The sequence below is a fragment of the Nerophis lumbriciformis genome, linkage group LG20, assembly GCF_033978685.3.
Source record: "Nerophis lumbriciformis linkage group LG20, RoL_Nlum_v2.1, whole genome shotgun sequence".
Classification (NCBI taxonomy): Eukaryota; Metazoa; Chordata; class Actinopteri; order Syngnathiformes; family Syngnathidae; genus Nerophis; species Nerophis lumbriciformis.
The window spans coordinates 29654098-29673430 of NC_084567.2; the positions used below are offsets into that span (position 1 = coordinate 29654098).

The 19333-nt window shown below is 42.2% G+C and overlaps 3 protein-coding genes and 1 long non-coding RNA gene across 5 annotated transcripts in view; 2 read left to right on the forward strand and 2 right to left on the reverse strand.

Moving 5' to 3' along the window:
• tprn (taperin) overlaps positions 1 to 2427 on the reverse strand; it is a 91034-nt gene extending 88607 nt beyond the window's left edge. The window contains exon 1 of the mRNA XM_061980765.2: positions 213 to 2427. Coding sequence (XP_061836749.2) covers positions 213 to 2183 — 1971 coding nt within the window. The 5' untranslated portion in view covers positions 2184 to 2427. The remainder of the gene's footprint in view (positions 1 to 212) is intronic.
• The window catches only part of LOC140679613 (uncharacterized), a 96484-nt gene extending 93917 nt beyond the window's left edge, over positions 1 to 2567 (forward strand). Inside the window, exon 3 of the long non-coding RNA XR_012051019.1 lies at positions 2343 to 2567. This is a non-coding gene — a long non-coding RNA (uncharacterized lncRNA). The remainder of the gene's footprint in view (positions 1 to 2342) is intronic.
• A 364-nt stretch (positions 2568 to 2931) lies between these two features.
• On the reverse strand, positions 2932 to 8239 carry tmem203 (transmembrane protein 203). Its single transcript, XM_061980766.2, has 2 exons — positions 8104 to 8239; positions 2932 to 4845 (listed from the first exon to the last, which is right to left on the reverse strand). The coding sequence occupies exon 2, from the start codon at positions 4640 to 4642 to the stop codon at positions 4226 to 4228; it is 417 nt and encodes a 138-aa protein (XP_061836750.1). The 5' UTR covers positions 4643 to 4845; positions 8104 to 8239; the 3' UTR covers positions 2932 to 4225.
• Positions 8240 to 9333: 1094 nt separating this feature from the next.
• alad (aminolevulinate dehydratase) overlaps positions 9334 to 19333 on the forward strand; it is a 37850-nt gene continuing 27850 nt past the window's right edge. The window contains exons 1-3 of one of the 2 annotated variants that reach the window (XM_061981061.2): positions 9334 to 9424; positions 16028 to 16153; positions 16269 to 16319. In XM_061981061.2, the coding sequence (XP_061837045.1) occupies positions 16035 to 16153; positions 16269 to 16319 (170 nt within the window). In that variant the 5' untranslated portion in view covers positions 9334 to 9424; positions 16028 to 16034. The other variant, XM_061981062.2, reaches the window with a different exon arrangement.

Sequence of the window (19333 nt, forward strand, 5' to 3'; positions counted from 1 at the left end):
CACCTGTACAGGTTTAGGAGTGTTTTACCTTCACCCTGAAATGTCCCCCCCATCATCAGAATGTTTCAAATGTTTTGTTTGTTTCTGCTTTTTCATGAATTGACTACACACCACCTGGTTCTGAACGCCAAGAAACTCCAAACCCAACATCTTTAGTCATTATTGATGGACAAATATGGATTTCATTTGTTGATATATCGTTTATGTCTTACCTTCTTGCCCAGCGTACCAGTCTTGGAGAGGCAGGATTTGCTGAGAGAAAGGTACCCGCCGATGACCTGGATCTCCTCCACAGCAGGGTAGCGTTTCTTTAACTGGGTGCCCAGGTGACTGTATGGCGCCTGAGGGGGCGTGGACCCTGGTAACTCGTCCGTTGAGGTTTCCTGCGGAGGCTCGGGTGAACTCGGCTGAGCATCAGCCTCCCTTCGTTTAGGCACCACAGTGAACGTGTTCCCCTTTCGCTTCTGCGCTATGGGGCTGTGAGCCGGGACACGATGCAGGTGACTTCCCACCTCGATGTCATCTATGTTTGTTACTGGGAGATGATCTGTGGGGTAAGGGGTTTCAGTTGGGGATGGTGGCAAGGGATCTGGGGGGACGGTGTGTGGGGAGAAAGGTGGGAGGACTGAAGAAGAGGGAGGTGAAGAAGGTCTCAGTAGAGTGGTAGGATATGAGGAGGTCGGAGGTGATGCCGGACTTGTGGCATCAGGGGGGAGCACTTGGGGCTTGTATGGCCTCACCACCTCCGTTTTCACCTCTCTCAGTTTTTGGAGCATCATAGCAGGTGCAGATATGTAAGAAGATGGCACTCTTGCTGTTGACTGCTCCAACACCTGGTGAGAAGGCGACATTTCTGCTTGGCTGGCCGGTGTGGCTGGCGCCGTCTGGTTGGTCTCAGGTGAGGCCGCAAGACGTCGCTTGGGAATCACAGTGAAGGAGTTTTTGGACTGCAGTCGGAGGTTCGCCAGAGCCCGAGCTTGTGTATCCCCGTCAGGGATCTGAGAGAGGTCCGGCTTAGGGGACGCACGGATCTCAAAATCGGGTAAATCATGCAGCACCTTAGATGAAATGTCAGAGGTCTGCGTGGACGACGGCACCTTTGGGTCGAAGGACACACCTGAACCCATCGTATCCGGTTCATCTCTGGAAGCGACAGCAGCGACATGACCCTCACCATCTCCAAGGCGTTGGCGGGAGGAGGTGACAGACTTGGAGGCTTCGGTGGGACTCTGACGGCCGCTTGGCTCAAGTCCTGGAAAGTTAGGTTTAGGTTTGGGAGACCATGAACTCTGAGAGACAGGCGACGATGCCTGCCTGCTTCCCACAGGACTGGGCTGCTCCTCTCTATGCTTTGGCACTAGATCCAGCTGTGGCTTGGTCCAGTTTCTTGGTCTTCTGCCGACACTTCCGTCCAGGTCCAGCAGGTTCTCCGTGCTGTGAGACTTCTTTTGCAGGTTCCCGTAATTGCTGTCAAACTTCTGCAGGATGCGACTCACCATACCTTGACCCTCGCCTGCCTCATGGGATGAAGGGTCCTTGTGGTTGGTGCGACCCAGGGTACTCAGGTTCTCCTCGCTCTTGCTCAACGTGGTGTCGTAAATAACAACTTCCTTGGCTCTTATCTCGGTTACGGCGTTACATCTTCGATCCAGGAGGTCGTTCATTGAGCAGTAACAGTTTTGCTGCCAAATGGGACTTTTTGCATCCTCGCTGCCAGGATTGTAGTCCGGATCCGACTCAATGATGATAATGTTGTCAGCTCTAATAGTCCGTATGCCGGGGACGTTACCGTACAGTTCCAAGATGTGCTGGATGGGACGGGCGGCGTTTTCCCGGACCTGCCGCCTTCTTCGCTCCTTCTCCAGCTTGATAAACGGGTTCTCCTCCAGCGGGCCGAGGCTCTCATGGAGCACCAAGCTCTCCTGGTCGGGACTCCGCGACGTCGCCCCTGCGGCAGCCGGTCTCGCGTCTTTGTTTCTCGCCCGGTTAGGTCCGCCGCCGTTCAACGTTTGCTCCCCGTTGACGCGGTTGGGACTCGCGCCTCCAGCGTCCTCCGCGGCACCGGCGGAAGCGCCACTCTTCGCCTTCCTCCTCTCCAGGATCTCACGCTTCCAGGCCGGCATCCTCGGGCTCTCTTGCCCGGTGTCTTTGCGGACGAACCCAACATCTCCTCCGCCAGACATGGTGTGGGGGGTGAGAGGACGCGGGGTACGGGAGAGAGGTCGGCTCCAACCCGGTAACCTGTGTGTGTGGCGACCGTACCTGCAATACCGATCACGGTGCAGTCCCCATACATCTGTCCTTTACACCCTCTTTTTTTTTTTCTTCTTCTTCTTCCGTAGATCAGCTCTGTTACCACAGCCCCTGAACGCCGCCCCGCCTCCGAGCGGCTTCCAAGGACCTACTCGATTACCGATTGGCTGTTTGGCCCTGCAGACACGCCCACTCCTTCAGAGTGGCGCAAACCGCACCCCCTTCTATTGTTGACTGGGCCGACACGGGCCGTCAATCAAATTGTGAGGCGTTCACGTTCGCCTGACCTCTCCCAGTAAATCACAATGAACACAGTCGGTGTGTGAGCGTGTATAAAATGGTTTCAAAGTGGATTGGGGCGTATTAAGAGTTGGGTGTGGTCTGGTAAGATTCATTCAACATGTGTCACTATGCCACCTGTCGATAATGGCGTTGAAGTCAACTAAAGAAGCTGAGAATAGGAATAAATCAGCACCTTACAGACTACACAGCTGATTATTGTTCCTTATGTTTGTATCTACATGCTGTTTGTCTTTTTGACTTACAGATTAGCATCAAACTGATTGATTAAATTGTTTTCATGGTGGGTTATAATTCACGCATGGATCAACACTAATTGCATTAGAAGAATTGTTTTACACCGACGGGCCATGAACGCCTCCCCGCGGCCAAATAGGAAACTGAACAGGCTTTTACCACTTTCAGTATTTAATTATCAACAATGCATTTACATCAACATTGAGGATTTATTTACAACAGATACAAATAAAGAAGCAGTAATGAAAGAAAAATCAAGGTGGACTCTTTCGCAAACACATCATATACACAATACGGAACATTTCACAGGCATTAAATAAATGTAGCACTTTTAAATTATCAGCTGAGAATTTTCAGATACCGTATGTGTACGATTTGTTTGAGCGGGAAGAAGGCTATTAAAAAAGATATTGTTGTACCGTATTTTTCGGAATATAAGTCGCAGTTTTTTTCATAGTTTGGCTTATGTGTGAAATTATTAACACGTTACCGTAAAATATCAAATCATATTATTTAGCTCATTCACGTAAGAGACTAGACGTATAAGATTTCATGGGATTCAGCGATTAGGAGTGACAGACTGTTTGGTAAACGTATAGCATGAATGACTCTTACCATAATATGTTACGTTAACATACCAGGCACGTTCTCAGTTGGTTATTTATGCCTCATATAACGTACACTTATTCAGCCTGTTGTTCACTATTCTTTATTTATTTTAAATTGCCTTTCAAATGTCTATTCTTGGTGTTGGGTTTTATCAAATAAATGTCCCCAAAAAATGCAACTTATACTCCAGTGCGATTTATATATGTTTTTTTCCTTCTTTATTATGCATTTCCGGCCGGTGCGACTTATAGTCCGAAAAATACGATACTTCAGTCATTTAAACAGCACAACTTGTCCTAAGTGCATTTTTGCAACGTAACTGCGGTAGTAATCTTCCTCAGGGCTCATTGTCCACAACTGATTAAAGAGGCACTGCTGTGGCCCACATTCACACACACACACACACTTTATTGCTGACAATCTATGGCTCTTCTTACACTGACATTTCTCAATAGAAATTGGTCAAAACTCCGCCAAATAACGGGCCAGTTTTTTTAATCTACTTCCACCGGGCTGGAGTTATTAAAAGTAGAGAAAGGTTAGAAATGCAGTATTATCCAAAAGACGGTGGAATGAGAATATTGTCAGACACACGTGCGCACGTATGGATTAAACCAGTAAAATACATATTTAATATCGTTCTTACAGACTGAATGTGTTCAATAGGTGTGATTCCAAAACACGGGGGCTAATGTTAAAATGATGTGGAAATCCATGGAAGGGTATAATGTGAGCACGTGCACATTAGACAAGCAGAATGAAACCAATTAAACTCTAAATCTCGAACGGCTGGCGGGGTGTGGGGGGGGGACATACAATCACCTCCTCAGTTGACCCGGCACGCTCGTATCATCAGCAGCTGCAGAAGGATGAAGAGCGGCGAGACAATGAGGCCGAACCACAGGTCCCTGGCTTGCTCTTGTTCCGCCAACTTCTGGCAGAGCAGAACTTCACACACCAGCTTCAGGCTGAGCACCGTCAACACCCAGAGGAGCCGCAGGACGGCCAGACGCTTCTCGTTCTCCTGGTAGAGCCGGGTGGACACGATGGCGGTGAAGTAGGTGCTGAGCCCGTCGGCGGCAAAGAGGGGCACGAACACCAGCCACCAGCTCAAGGTGGGCGTGAACATGTCGGCTCGCAGGGCGACCAGCATGCTGAAGACCAGCAGCGCCAGGAGGTGCAGGAAGAGTTCGAAGGTGGCGAAGCCCAGCCACTGGACAAGTTCCCGCAGGGAGAACAGCATGGCGGAGGTAGGGGTGGATGTTCAATCAACGGGTGGACTACCGAGTTGGGGGATGCCACACCACACGCCGGTTGGAGTGACAGGTCAGGAATGATGCAGAATCACAGGAATGAGCCGCTTCATCCTTTCCTGGCTACATCTTCTCAGGAGGATGAATGCACAGGCTGATGCTGGAAGTGCACAGTCTCAGACCGGACGGACTCCTAGCAAACAAGAAAAGCACAAAACATACATTAAGAGGGCAGGCCTTCAAGCATCCATCCATCCATTTTCTACCGCTTGTCCCTTTCGGGGTCACGAGAGTGTGCCGGAGCCTTTGTTCATTAAAAATGGATTGTATGTACAAACCCCGTTTCCATATGAGTTGGGAAATTGTGTTAGACGTAAATATAAACGGAATACAATGATTTGCAAATCCTTTTCAACCCATATTCAATTGAATGCACTACAAAGACAAGATATTTGATGTTCAAACTCATAAATTAATTTTTTTTTTGCAAATAATAATTAACTTAGAATTTCATGGCTGCAACACGTGCCAAAGTAGTTGGGAAAGGGCATGTTCACCACTGTGTTACATGGCCTTTCATTTTAACAACACTCAGTAAATGTTTGGGAACTGAGGAGACACACTTTTTAAGCTTCTCAGGTGGAATTCTTTCCCATTCTTGCTTGATGTACAGCTTAAGTTGTTCAACAGTCCGGGGGTCTCCGTTGTGCTATTTTAGGCTTCATAATGCGCCACACATTTTCAATGGGAGACAGGTCTGGACTTTTACTATGAAGCCACGTTGATGCAACACGTGGCTTGGCATTGTCTTGCTGAAATAAGCAGGGGCGTCCATGGTACCGTTGTTTGGATGGCAACATATGTTGCTCCAAAACCTGTATGTACCTTTCAGCATTAATGGCACCTTCACAGATGTGTAAGTTACCCATGTCTTGGGCACTAATGCACCCCCATACCATCACAGATGCTGGCTTTTCAACTTTGCGCCTGTAACAATCTGGATGGTTCTTTTCCTCTTTGGTCCGGAGGACACGACGTCCACAGTTTCCAAAAACAATTTGAAATGTGGACTTGTCAGACCACAGAACACTTTTCCAATTTGTATCAGTCCATCTTAGATGAGCCCAGGCCCAGCGAAGCCGATGGCGTTTCTGGGTGTTGTTGATAAACGGTTTTCGCCTTGCATAGGAGAGTTTTAACTTGCACTTACAGATGTAGCGACCAACTGTAGTTACTGACAGTGGGTTTCTGAAGTGTTCCTGAGCCCATGTGGTGATATCCTTTACACACTGATGTCGCTTGTTGATGCAGTACAGCCTGAGGGATCGAAGGTCACGACTTAGCTGCTTATGTGCAGTGATTTCTTCAGATTCTCTGAACCCTTTGATGATATTACGGACCGGTGAAATCCCTAAATTCCTTGCAATAGCTGGTTAAGAAAGGTTTTTCTTAAACTATTCAACAATTTGCTCACGCATTTGTTGACCCTCGCCCCATCCTTGTTTGTGAATGACTGAGCATTTCATGGAATCTACTTTTATACCCAATCATGGCACCCACCTGTTCCCAATTTGCCTGTTCACTTGTGGGATGTTCCAAATAAGTGTTTGATGAGCATTTCTCAACTTTATCAGTATTTATTGCCACCTTTCCCAACTTCTTTGTCACATGTTGCTGGCATCAAATTCTAAAGTTAATGATTATTTGCAAAAAAAAAAAATGTTTATCAGTTTGAACATCAAATATGTTGTCTTTGTAGCATATTCAACTGAATATGGGTTGAAAATGATTTGCAAATCATTGTATTCCGTTTATATTTACATCTAACACAATTTCCCAACTCATATGGAAACGGGGTTTGTATATAATATATTAGATTATATATATATAATATATTAAATGGGAATCAGCACCTCCAAGTCCTAGTCCATGTTCTCGCCCAGAAAAGGGTGGAGTGCCATCCCTGGTTGGGGAGGAGATCTTGCCCCAAATGGAGGAGTTCAAGGACCTCGGAGTCTTGTTCAAGAGTGGATCGTGAGATCGACAGGCGGATCGGTGCGGCGTCTTCAGTAATGCGCACGCTGTTTTGATCCGTTGTGGTGAAGAAGGAGCTGAGCCGGAAGGCAAAGCTCTCAATTTACCGGTCGATCTACGTTCCCATCCCCACCTATAGTCATGAGCTTTGGGTTATGACCAAAAGGACAAGATCACGGGTACAAGCGGCCGAAATGAGTTTCCTCCGTCGGGTGGCGGAGGAGCTCAAAGTAAAGCCGCTGCTCCTCCACATCGAGAGGAGCCAGATGAGGTGGTTCAGGCATCTGGTCAGGATGCCACCCGAACGCCTCCCTAGGGAGGTGTTTCGGGCACGTTCGACCGGTAGGAGGCCACGGGGAAGACCCAGGACACGTTGGGAAGACTATTTCTCCCGGCTGGCCTGGGAACGCCTCGGGATCCCCCGGGAGGAGCTGGACGAAGTGGTTGGGAAGAGGGAAGTCTGGGCTTCCCTGCTTAGGCTGCTGCCCCCGCGACCCGACCTCAGATAAGCGGAAGAAGATAGATGGATATATATATTCATTTATACATATACAGGGTTTCCTCTTAATGTAATTAAATGTGGCGTACCGCCACAGCATTTGTATTACTTGTATTATTATTCAGTAAAGTTGTTAGTTTATGGAACAAACTTGACAGTGTAACAAACAACGTAGACAAAATCCTTACGATAAAAAGTTAGCTGATGTTTTTCTTGTACAATATGAAATAGAAACATGGCTTTAATAGTCTTCTGAATTGAAAAGCTAATGTATTAGTGTGAATATGGGGCATACATTATACGTATTTGTATTTGTTTATCCATCCATTCCCTACCGCTTGTCCCTTTTGGGGTCGCTGGATCTCAGCTGCATTCGGGCGGAAGGCGGTGTACACCCTGGACAAGTCGCTATTTAATTTTTGTTTATACTTCTAATCATTTCTATTCATAGTTTATTTTAATGTAATAATTATTTTGACTTGATGTTGAGTAAATGAAATAAAGAAGAAGGTAGAGCAGGTAAAAGTTAACCTCAGGAAATAAGTCCTTGAACACAAGAGGTGTATTTATTGGGCTTAAATCATAAGTGTATTATCCACCCACCCATTTCCTACCGCTTGTCCCTTTCGGGGTCATGAGGGTGTGCTAGAGCGTATGTTCATCAGAAATAATTGTCATATTATCGCAGACATTCTCGTACCATTTCAGCTGGCAATTCTGTAAGCCGCGTACTATTGGTGGAAATAGTATTTTTGTAAATTAAAGTAAACAGAATGATTTGTTACAAATATTAGCATCGACGTTAGCACACAGCACCCGAACCCATGCAGCGTCGTGCAAGCTAACCAAATACACTCAGAGATGTTACAGTTTGACATGTACATAAAAATATAGTTTAGTGTCGCCACAATACTGTACCGCAATGGGATTCGAGTGTCCTTCCCTCCATTTGGCGATATAAGAAAGCGGCAAAAACAAATACACAATGCTAACAAGCCATTAGCGTCGTCGTCTTGTTCTCGTTGCTCTTCAAGTCTCGCGAGATTGTCGTTGATAGTATGGGTGGCTGAATGTGGAAATGAACACCGCATTCGCGTCTTTTAGTAAGCAGTCGTGAGGATGAAGTCAGATTAGTGTAGTTAGAAGATTAATTCGATATTATTGTTGCACATTCACAAGTATCGTCTATTTATTTTATAAAAATTAATGTTTATTTAAATTTCATGTCATGTCCAACCAAGTCGTTAGGTGGCGACAGTGCTCGCTTGTGAACTTAAAAAAAAAAAAAAAAAAAATTTATTTTTATTTTTATTTTTATTTTTATTTTTATTTTTATTTTTATTTTTATTTTTATTTTTATTTTTATTTTTATTTTTATTTTTGTTTTTGTTTTTATTTTAATTTTAATTTTATTTGTATTTATTTTTTATTTATTTGGGGAAGAATTTGGTATGTAATATATCTTTTCCTTATTTTCTTTAGCTTAAAATTTTGTAAACTGTACCCGGAAAATAATATTTCACTAAAACTGCCCTCATACATTTGTTGGAACATTTTTCATTACAGAAATGAACATCTTCTATATTTAAGGTTTCTCAGACAAGTGGTAGTATTTGAATGATGTCATGTACTGTTTTGTCATGTCAGAGCCACCGTAGCCGGTGTTCAGTGTGTGACGTCACGAAAGCGGGGGAGAGGTTTGACTCTCGAAGTTGGTAATAAACCGGAGCCATCCGAGGCATTGAGTTGAAACGTGTTGCCTGACTATTATTAAATTAAAGACACCTAAATAAGTATATAGGTGAAACAGAGGACATAACAAATATAAAACATCCTGAGTCACCATAGATTTTATGGATAGAGGTAGTGTCTGTCAAAGTGGGCGTGTTGTGGACGCTGCTTCTCTTCCGGTTGTAAGCGTCATAGTGGGCGTGGTTTGCATCTAATGTACGGATGTACAGTAAAATACTGCATTCGCATTAGTAGTGAGGATGAAGTAAGAGTAGTTTAATTCGAATATTAATTCTCCATTAGTTGCCCCATTAGTGGAAGTAGACGCGTGTCATTTTATAATGTAATAATTAATTAAAACCAGTGCGTTTATTTACCTTCAATGTAATTTCTAACCATGTCGCTAGAGGGCGGTAGTGATAGCTAGGGAAGTGCCAACAGTTGGAGTTGGAACCAAAGAAGAAACACAGCTTGGCTGGGAAAGAAGTGAGACCTGCAGTTTCTTTAGGTAATTTAACACTTTTAATATACACTTATTGTCACTTTAACATCTCTTTTTTGGGTGCAATTACTCCAACATTCACGTATGGATGTGTTGTCGTCAGTTCTTCACATGTTTAGTTGGCATACATTGTATGTTCCGACCAAGGTGACGAGTGAGTTTAACCGGGTTTTTTTCTTCTTTAACGCTCTTCTGCTGTAAAACTACAATATAACTATAAATATAATATATACTCCTCTATCATAAATGTACGTTATATTGATATAATCCGTTTACTACAGTTTTTTCTAGTACAAACTATATATTTTTTGTGCATGTTTTTTTTTAAAGTGCAAAATGCGAGACCCCAAAAGGGACAAGCGGTAGAAAATGGATGGGATGGATGATTCAACAAAAGCAAAACCTCCATTTAGAGTTGATTCAAATCCTGCCGGCTTTTAGTTAATTTAGTTTTTATTTGAAGGGACAATGCACAGAAACATTAAGCTCAAAGACTATATTACACTATATTGCCAAAAGTATTTGGCCACCCATCCAAATTATCAGAACCAGGTGTCCTAATCACTTAGGCATGGAGACTGTTTCTAGAAACATTTGTGAAAGAATGGGCCGCTCTCAGTGATTTCCAGCGTGGAACTGTCATAGGATGCCACCTGTGCAACAAATCCAGTCGTGAAATGTCCTCGCTCCTAAATATTCCAAAGTCAACCGTCGGCTTTATTATAAGAAAATGGAAGAGTTTGGGAACAACAGCAACTCAGTCACCAAGTGGTAGGCCACGTAAACTGACAAGAGAGGGGTAAGCGGATGCTGAAGCGCATAGTGCAAAGACTTTCTGCACAGTCAGTTGCTACAGAGCTCCGAACTTCATGTGACCTTCCAATTAGCCCACGTACAGTACGCAGAGAGCTTAATGGAATGGGTTTCCATGGCTGATAGTTGCATCTAAGCCATACGTCACCGAGTCCAATGCAAAGCGTGGGATGCAGTGGTGTAAAGCACGTCGCCACTGGACTCTAGGGCAGTAGAGACGCGTTCTCTGGAGTGATGAAACACGCTTTTCCATCTGGCGATCTGATTGACGAGTCTGGGTTTGGAGGCTGCCAGGAGAACGGTACATTTCGGACTGCATTGTGCGGAGTGTGAAGTTTGGTGGAGGAGGAATTATGGTGTGGGGTTGTTTTTTCAGGAGTTGGGCTTGACCCCTTAGTTCCAGTGAAAGGAACTTTGAATGATCCAGGATACCAAAACATTTTGGACAATTCCATGCTCCCAACCTTGTGGGAACAGTTTGGAGCGGGCCCCTTCCTCTTCCAACATGACTGTGCACCAGTGCACAAAGCAAGGTCCATAAAGACATGGATGACAGATTCTGGTGTGGATGAACTTGACTGGCCTGCACAGAGTCCTGACTTGATAGAACACCTTTGGGATGAATTAGAACGGAGACTGAGAGTCAGGCCTTCTCGACCAACATCAGTGTGTGATCTCACCAATGTGCTTTTGGAAGAATGGTCAAAAATTCCTATAAACACACTCTGCAACCTTGTGGACAGCCTTCCCAGAAGAGTTGAAGCTGGGATAGCTGCAAAAGGTGGGCCGACATCATATTGAACCCTATGGGTTAGGAATGGGATGGCACTTCAAGTTCATATGTGAGTCAAGGCAGGGGGCCAAATACTTTTGGCAATATAGTGGATGTCCTGCACCAGATTATAGCTAAATAGCTCATTTCCATCTGCAGTCCCTGGCTACCTCAATTAAAAAGATACAAAAAACATGCAATACAAATATAACAATACAATTATACTATAGCATGCAATCAAAGTAAGAAAAGTCATAAAATGCCCTCTCATTGACACATACTTATACATTACAAACACCTCATTTACATCATCACACATAGACAATAAATGCTCTTGTTCACATCTGTCATTTAAAAAAACAACAACCATGATTTTAACAGACACACCACACAGCTTACAGCAAAATATTGTCATGCATAAATATAATGCACATTAAGTTAACACGTCAAACATAGTGCCCACCTTAGTGACCGTGTGAGCAACTTTGATTGCTCCAAATCCACTTTTTGACTTCAATTGCGAATGAAGAATAATCTGTTAGACTTTTCAAGTTTGTTGTGAGGTTGAGGTCGTTTCATTCCTTCATCGCTTTATATGAAAAGGCCGATTGTGCAAAAGAGGTTTTACATCTGGGTACGCTACACTGCCCCCTGGTGGAGGCTCATGTGTGTCTAGTCCAGTGGTTCTTAACCTTGTTGGAGGTACCGAACCCTGCCAGTTTCATGCGCGCATTCACCGAACCCTTCTTTAGTGAAAAATAAAATGTTGTTTTTCAAATTCAAGACAAAGTTATATGTTTTTGGTAACACTTTAGTATGGGGAACATATTCTAAGTAACAAAGACTTAATTTAGAGTTATTTGGTTAGGGTTAGAGGGTTAGGGCCAGGGTTAGAGTTATAATAAGGCTATGCCGAATAAGGCATTGATAAGTACTTAATAATGATTAGTTAAGAGCCAATATGTTACTAATTTGCGTGTTAATAAGCAACTAATTAATGGTGAATATGTTCCCCATAATAAAGTGTTGCCATGTTTTATTACTGGTGCACAAAATGAACCGTGCATGAACATCACTTTGTTCAAAGAACAAAACCAACACAGTGCATAAACTCACAACAAATTACACACCTGCAAATCAGTCTGACTTCTGCTGTTGCCGTATCCGTAATACGGCAATAGGGAGAAGTTTTTATTTACACGATGAGTCGGGTGTGTCTTGACCTCCGCCGAACCCCTGAGCCCGACTCACCGAACCCCGAGGGTTCGATCGAACCCAGGTTAAGAACCACTGGTCTAGTCACAGCAGACGTAAACTGGACAAAGTGCTTAAGTGGCGCTGGTGCAGCGTTATTTAGGATTCGATGGGCCATTCGTATTGATGCCAATCTTAGAATGTTAGCAAAATTTAACAATATATATTTATGGAGAACTAAACAGTGATGGTGGTGTTTTGGTTTTCGGTCAAGGATTTTAAGCGATTGATTGTGCAAGGTTTCCAATGGCCTCAGTGTCATTTTTCTTGCCTGGGACCAACATGTTATACAATAATAAAAACGAGATATAATCATTGCATTAAAATAAGTTTGAGCTGCCTTCAGTGTTAATGAATTCCTGATACATTTCAGTGTTTCCCCCAGAAAATGTGTTAGTTAAGGTGGTGACTCTCCAGGGGGAGGGGACCGGGGAAGGGGGTGGGTGGGTGTAAGGATCGGTGTAACTCAGCCTGTCGCCATCACGTCACCACCTCGTCGCTGCCACCACTACTTGGGGGGGCAATAGACTACAGACTGCGGTGAAGTAGGCCGGCTTCGTCGCGTGAAGAAGCCTACAACTTTTGGTTGTGTTTTCCGCTCCATTTGCTGAATGGTGATATACGATATATATCTCGATATTTTTTCCGTAAAGTAAAAACAAAACAGTCCTAGTTACCTGAGATACTAAAATAATGACTTACACAGTCAAATTAATGACTTACTGTAAGTAAGCGTTTGCAACAAGCGTTTGAAAAAAAGAGTTAAAAGTGGGGCCACATGCTGACGTATGCTCAACTCATCATGCTTAATTTATTACAGCATTTGGGAAGCCTGTAGTTGATTTTTATTATGTAAATGTTATATTTTTATCAACATGTGATAGCAGGGACCCTGCCATTCAAAACTAGGCTGCTACATTACTAATGATTAATGTAACTATAGCTGAAAAAATAGTACAATAGCAATAGGAGAGACTATTCATCCCTGAACACCATGGAGTTCATTTAGGCTTTATGATGCAGTTACATTAATATATCAACTATCAGAGACAGAAACTCTTCTTTTAACATAAGGTCCTTTTTTGCTGCTTCAACACAGCTCAATCAACACAGAAAAAGGTAAAGTGAAATAACTTAGTTGTTAACTGTAGGCCAATAATGCTTGTCTTTCTCTCAGACAGACAGGGCTTTGCTGTCCGTAACACACACACACACACCTTAACAACAAAGCGCTGTGGGAAACCCTGCATTTGAACATTTTTATGTTGTACTTAAGTCTCTGGCACATCTGCTTATGTTTTTTAAAGCCAAGTGTTGGGTCTAAAATGACACCCAGGTAACGATATTCACTAACATTTTGTATTATTTCCTTATTAATAGTTATATTTGGAAAGGATGACATTTTATATTTGTTTACAAAATACATTGTTGCCGTTTTCTTAATGTTTAATGTAAGACTAGAGTCATGTAGCCATCTTGCCGGTCACCTTAAGCAGTTTTTTGGCAACCGTTTCAGCGTCCTTTCCTCAATAACCGTGACATCTGCATATATCTGGATACTTACATCCTCACATACAGATGGCAGGTCGTTTATATACATGGAGAAAAGAAGAAGGCCGATGTTTTCCATAAGTTTCTAAACAATATAACAACAATGTAGCAATATGAACAACAAAACAAACATGTTTGAAAATAAAGAACAGAACTGAAAAATGTTGATATCATCACGGTAGTATCGACTGATGCTGTTATGACAAACATGTTTGAAAATAAAGAACAGAACTGAAAAATGTTGATATCATCACGGTATTATCGACTGATGCTGTTATGACACTTGTTATCTTTACTCTTACTTTTGGATCGATCCGCCAACCCCACGTTATATATAACCTTGTATATGACTTATGATTAGCTCACTCTTTAGTTTTTAAACATGCGGAATGTCAATGATACATTAAACAATTGTCTTCTTTTTAAATTAGTAATACATGGGTGTCATTGTGGTTTTCATTGAGGGCTGCATTGCAGTTCTGGCTGATCTCAGAGGGCCGCATGTTACAGTGAATGTATAAGAATTATAATATGTAATCGCCTCATTATGTTTTTACACAAATCCCTATGGATCTCCATTTTTTACATACAAATTGATGGATAATGTACTTGCTTTTGAAATCACAAGTGAGGGGGACAGGCATGCACAAATGTTAGGAAAATATGTTAATAATACAGAGGCGTCGCAACTTTTTCCAACAAGGGCCGCATAATAAAAAGTCAAAGTATGTTGATATATTTTGATTTTGTAAAAAAAATGCTAAACATACATCCATTTAAGGACAAAGCTTAGTGTCAGCGTTGTGTTATAGGCATACTTGCCAACCTTCAGACCTCCGAATTCAGGAGATGGTGGGCGGGGTTTGGTGATAGCGGGGGTGTATACTGTAGCGTCCCGGAAGAGTTAGTGCTGCATGGGGTTCTGGGTATTTGTTCTGTTGTGTTCTCCCGAAATGTGTTTGTCATTCTTGTTTGGTGTGGGTTCACAGTGTGGCGCATATTTGTAACAGTGTTAAAGTTGTTTATACGGCCACTCTCAGTGTGACCTGTATGATTGTTGATCAAGTATGCCTTGCATTCACTTATGCGTGTGTAAAAGCCGCATAAATTGTATGACTGGGCTGGCACGCTGTTTGAATGAAGGAAAAGTGGATGTGACGACAGGTTGTAGAGGACGCTAAAGGCAGTGCCTTTAAGGCACGCCCCCAATATTGGAAATCGGGAGAAATTCGGGAGAATGGTTGCCTCGGGAGTTTTTCGGGAGGGGCACTGAAATTCGGGAGTCTCCCGGGAAAATCGGGAGGGTTGGCAAGTATGGTTATAGGTGACAATGTGTACTATTAATTTTTACACATGTAAAATACAAACAGTAAAAGTAAATAAAAGCGCATAAAGACAATGTCATGAGAAAAAGCTGTCATTTTGATACTAATAACTAATAATTTACTTTAATTTAAAACACAAAGCTGGCCCTAAATGTTATCTTTAAATAAAGTATAATTAATGTAATTTTTTTGTGTTTTTTTAATTTTTTTTTACAAAATATAAATAAAAAATGGGCCCCGACATACTTTGACTTTTCAGTATGCAAACCTTAGTGGAAGACGTTTGGACACACCTGAGTTGTATTCAATGTTTAGAGTTTTTCGTATTACATTACATATTTTTGCTTTTTTTTTTGTTTGTTTACAATTTTACTACTCTTGTTTTATCCAACAATATGCATTTGGACACCCCCGTGTTTATACAATATTTTTTTTGCATGTTCAGATTGTTCTCAAGTTTAAAAGACATGCAAATGTATGCATCGCATGCAATTTTTCTGTCAGAATTGAAAGAACGAATACATTTAGTTAGAAAAGATGAAGTGCTTTTATAGTGCACTTTACTTCCAGGCTTTTACGGGCCACATAGAACAATGTGGCGGGCCAGAACTGGCCCCCGGGCCTTGAGTTTGACGACTGTGTACTAGTACTGTTCAAGAGTCATTAACCAGTGCGACTAATTGTTTATTAGGACGAAAAATATCAATGCATGTATCCTGAGCAGTATTAGAAGCTGTTGTTTTGAAAAGTAGCTTCACGCATGCTTGGTCAGTTTTACGCTGCCTGAGCTGAAATGAAGCATAATGCATGCACATGAGGTATTTTCTTCCTCCAAGTGGAGACTTTCAGAACTTGTCCTGCACTCTGTCCTCATTTCTCAATTGTCCGTCTCAGTGTCAACATGCAGACGCCCGTGCAGTCCATCATCCACAGTGGCTACTTCCACCCAACCCTCAGACACTGGCAGACCTGTGCCACGGATTTAAGAGCGGAAAGTTTGATATACCCTATTTTCATCACGTGAGTGACCTTTTTTTTTTCCACTGCTAAAATCCAATGAATGTCACAATTGGATAAACAAAGTAAATGACTACTTTTTAAGGTGTAATATTTGATACTTGCCACTCTCCTACAGAGACAGTGTTGATGCTGTGGAGCCCATTGGTAGCCTGCCTGGACAAGCCAGGTAAGAGAAATAAATACAAATTCAGGCACTTGTGCTAAATTGTGCAATCCATTCATGCTGATAAAGTAACAAAAACGGCAACTGTTATGGAGGGTGTTGTTGGTAGATAAAAGCCTAAAGTCAGGGTGGATTGGGCAGCAAAAACTGTTTCTGGACAGAGATAAGATTAGCATATGTTTCAGGGATGTGCAGTAAGGGTAGGCAGGTAAAGCCTAATTTGTTTTGATGAAAAAGTAAAAAAAAAAATGGATATTTGTTTTATTAAAATGTGTAATTTTTCTGTATGATTACAATAATAAAAAAAACTTTTTCTGAAGTAATAATCTCAAAATTGAGCGGTTCCTGGTCCTGTAGAGCAGTGGTTCTCAACCTTTTTTCAGTGATGTACCCCCTGTGAAAATTGTTTTAATTCAAGTACCCCCTAATCAGAGCAAAGCATTTTTGGTTGAAAAAAAAGAGATAAAGAAGTAAAATACAGCACTATTTCATCAGTTTCTGATTTATGATATTGTATAACAGTGCAAAATATTGCTCATTTGTAGTGGTCTTTATTGAACTATTTGGGAAAAAAAGATATAAAAATAACTAAAAACTTGTTGAAAAATAAACAAGTGATTCAATTATAAGTAAAGATTTCCACACATAGAAGTAATCATCAACTTAAAGTGCCCTCTTTGGGGATTGTAATAGAGATCCATCTGGATTCATGAACTTAATTCTTAACATTTCTTCACATCTTTAACATCAATATTTATGGAACATGTCCACAAAAAAATCTAGCTGTCAACACTGAATATTGCATAGTTGCATTTAGTCTCCTCTTTAAAAAATCAGGTGGCTTACTGACATGGCAAGCGTGTTTTGTCCGGAGATGCCGCTGAAGATGTGCGGGCTTCATGCCGCTGTTGGCTAACATTTATCCACAGAAAAAACACAATGCCTTGGGGGGGGTTACAACTCGAAGCCGTAAATCCCATTAACACATATTCTTCGGAATACTGTCTGAATTTTGCCGGCTCTGGTTTGGCCTTCTTTGGCACTTGTTCCTCCTTGTTTTCAGCTGCATTACTGCTACGCTTTAACCAAGCCTCCATTGTTTTCCACATCGATAGTTGATTGACAGTTGGTGACGTGTGGCACCGCCAGGTAGGGTCAAACCATCGTGGCATGGGGGAAACTCTGGGTTTATGGTAATGATTGGAATAGCCTACTTGATTTGATGTTCAGTTTATGAACTTACATTCATATTTTGTTGAAGTATTATTCAATAAATATATTTATAAAGGATTTTTGAATTGTTGCTATTTTTAGAATATTTAAAAGAAATCTCACGTACCTCTTGGCATACCATCAAGTACTCCCAGGAGTACGCGTACCCCCATTTGAGAACCACTGCTGTAGAATCTGCTTAGTGCATATGCCAATTTACAAATTTTTGTGCAGTGCACCATGTCACCATTGTGTGTTATACTCAATGGTTAAGTGGACATCTTTATGTGCTTGACGCCTCAATCATTGGTATGTTTTCATCTACAAAACCATTCTGGGTATCACTCCATCTTATCTATCTTGTCTTTTAACAAAGAAACAAGGAAGTCACAATCTTCGTTCAATGAATGTTCTGCAATTTGTCGTCCCCAAAGTAAGAACCGAACTGGGCAAGAAAGTATTTAGGTTTTCAGCACCGAAGGCTTGGAATAACCTACAATTGAATATTAAACTTCAAACCGTTGTTACATTGAATGAGTTTAAAGCTTCTGTGAAAGGATTGCAGTCTACCTTGTCTGTATGCACATGTTATGTGAGCAAGTTTAATGTTGTAAATTTGATGTTTTATGTGTTGTTTACTGTTTTTAATGTAACATTGCTGCTGCCCTCTTGGCCAGGTCTCCCTTGGAAAAGAGATCTTTGATCTCAATGGGATTATACCTGGTTAAATAAAGGCTAAATAAAAAAATAAAAAATGTCCTTAGTGCACTGAATGAGTACAAAGGAGGCAATACCACATATCCATTTTCTCATTTAGTGGGTAAGCAAGTCTCAGTCGGTGCTGCAAGCTGAGGGCATGGCTATATATCTGTTTGTCAACAAAGTCGTCAATATAATGTTTCCAAAAAAAAACGTTTTTACTGAGATCAACATTTTTGGCTCCGATCCAATTTCGAGTCTTGATCCGATACGTTCACAATAAATCTCGGAACTGAAAATGTTTTATAGCGAGTTACTAAAGTGAAGTAGCCTGCTCAGTGGCCTTGTGGTTAGAGAGTCCGTCCTGATATCGGTAGGTCATGAGTTCAAACCCCGGCTGAGTCATACCAAAAGACTATAAAAATGGGACCCATTACCTCCCTGCTTGGCACTCAGCATCAAGGGTTGGAATTGGGGGTTAAATCACCAAAATGATTCCCGAGCGTGGCCACCGCTGCTGCTCACTGCTCCCCCTCACCTCCCAGGGGTGGAACAATCTTACATTTATGACTTACGAAGTGACTCACTAGTTCAACAAAATATTTTAGTTTTTGCAATTACAAGATTTGTTATCAGGGCAGCACAGTGGAACAGGGGTTAGTGCATGTGCCTCACAATATGAAGGTCCTGAGTAGTCCTGGGTTCAATCCCGCTTCCTCCAACCGCCAACAACATGCACCTGGGAATAGGTTGATTGGCAACACTAAATTGGCCCTAGTGTGTGAATGTGAGTGTGAATGTTGTCTATTGTTGCGTTTGGACCAGTTGTTCCTCCCAGGGAATTCAAGTCGCTGGCCACTCTCAAGCTCTTTATGACACTTAAAGCTGAGTAGAAGAACCACCAGAGACAGAATAGGTATTTTGTAATTTTATCTCCAAAGCTTTGGAAATATAATGAGACCAGTCCAGCATAGAACATTCAATCGCGCAGCTAAGATGGTCTGATCTAAAAGATGGAAACCTTCTCTTCTATAAAGTGTCTCTCCCTCCCACCCTCGTTGTCTTGTCTCTCTTTATCGCCCAAACACATGCCCATTGTCCTCCTC

Coding starts and splice junctions, on each gene's coding strand:
- tmem203 (XM_061980766.2), bottom strand. CDS start 4,642: ATGCTGTTCTCCCTGCGGGAACTTGTCCAGTGGCTGGGCTTCGCCACC.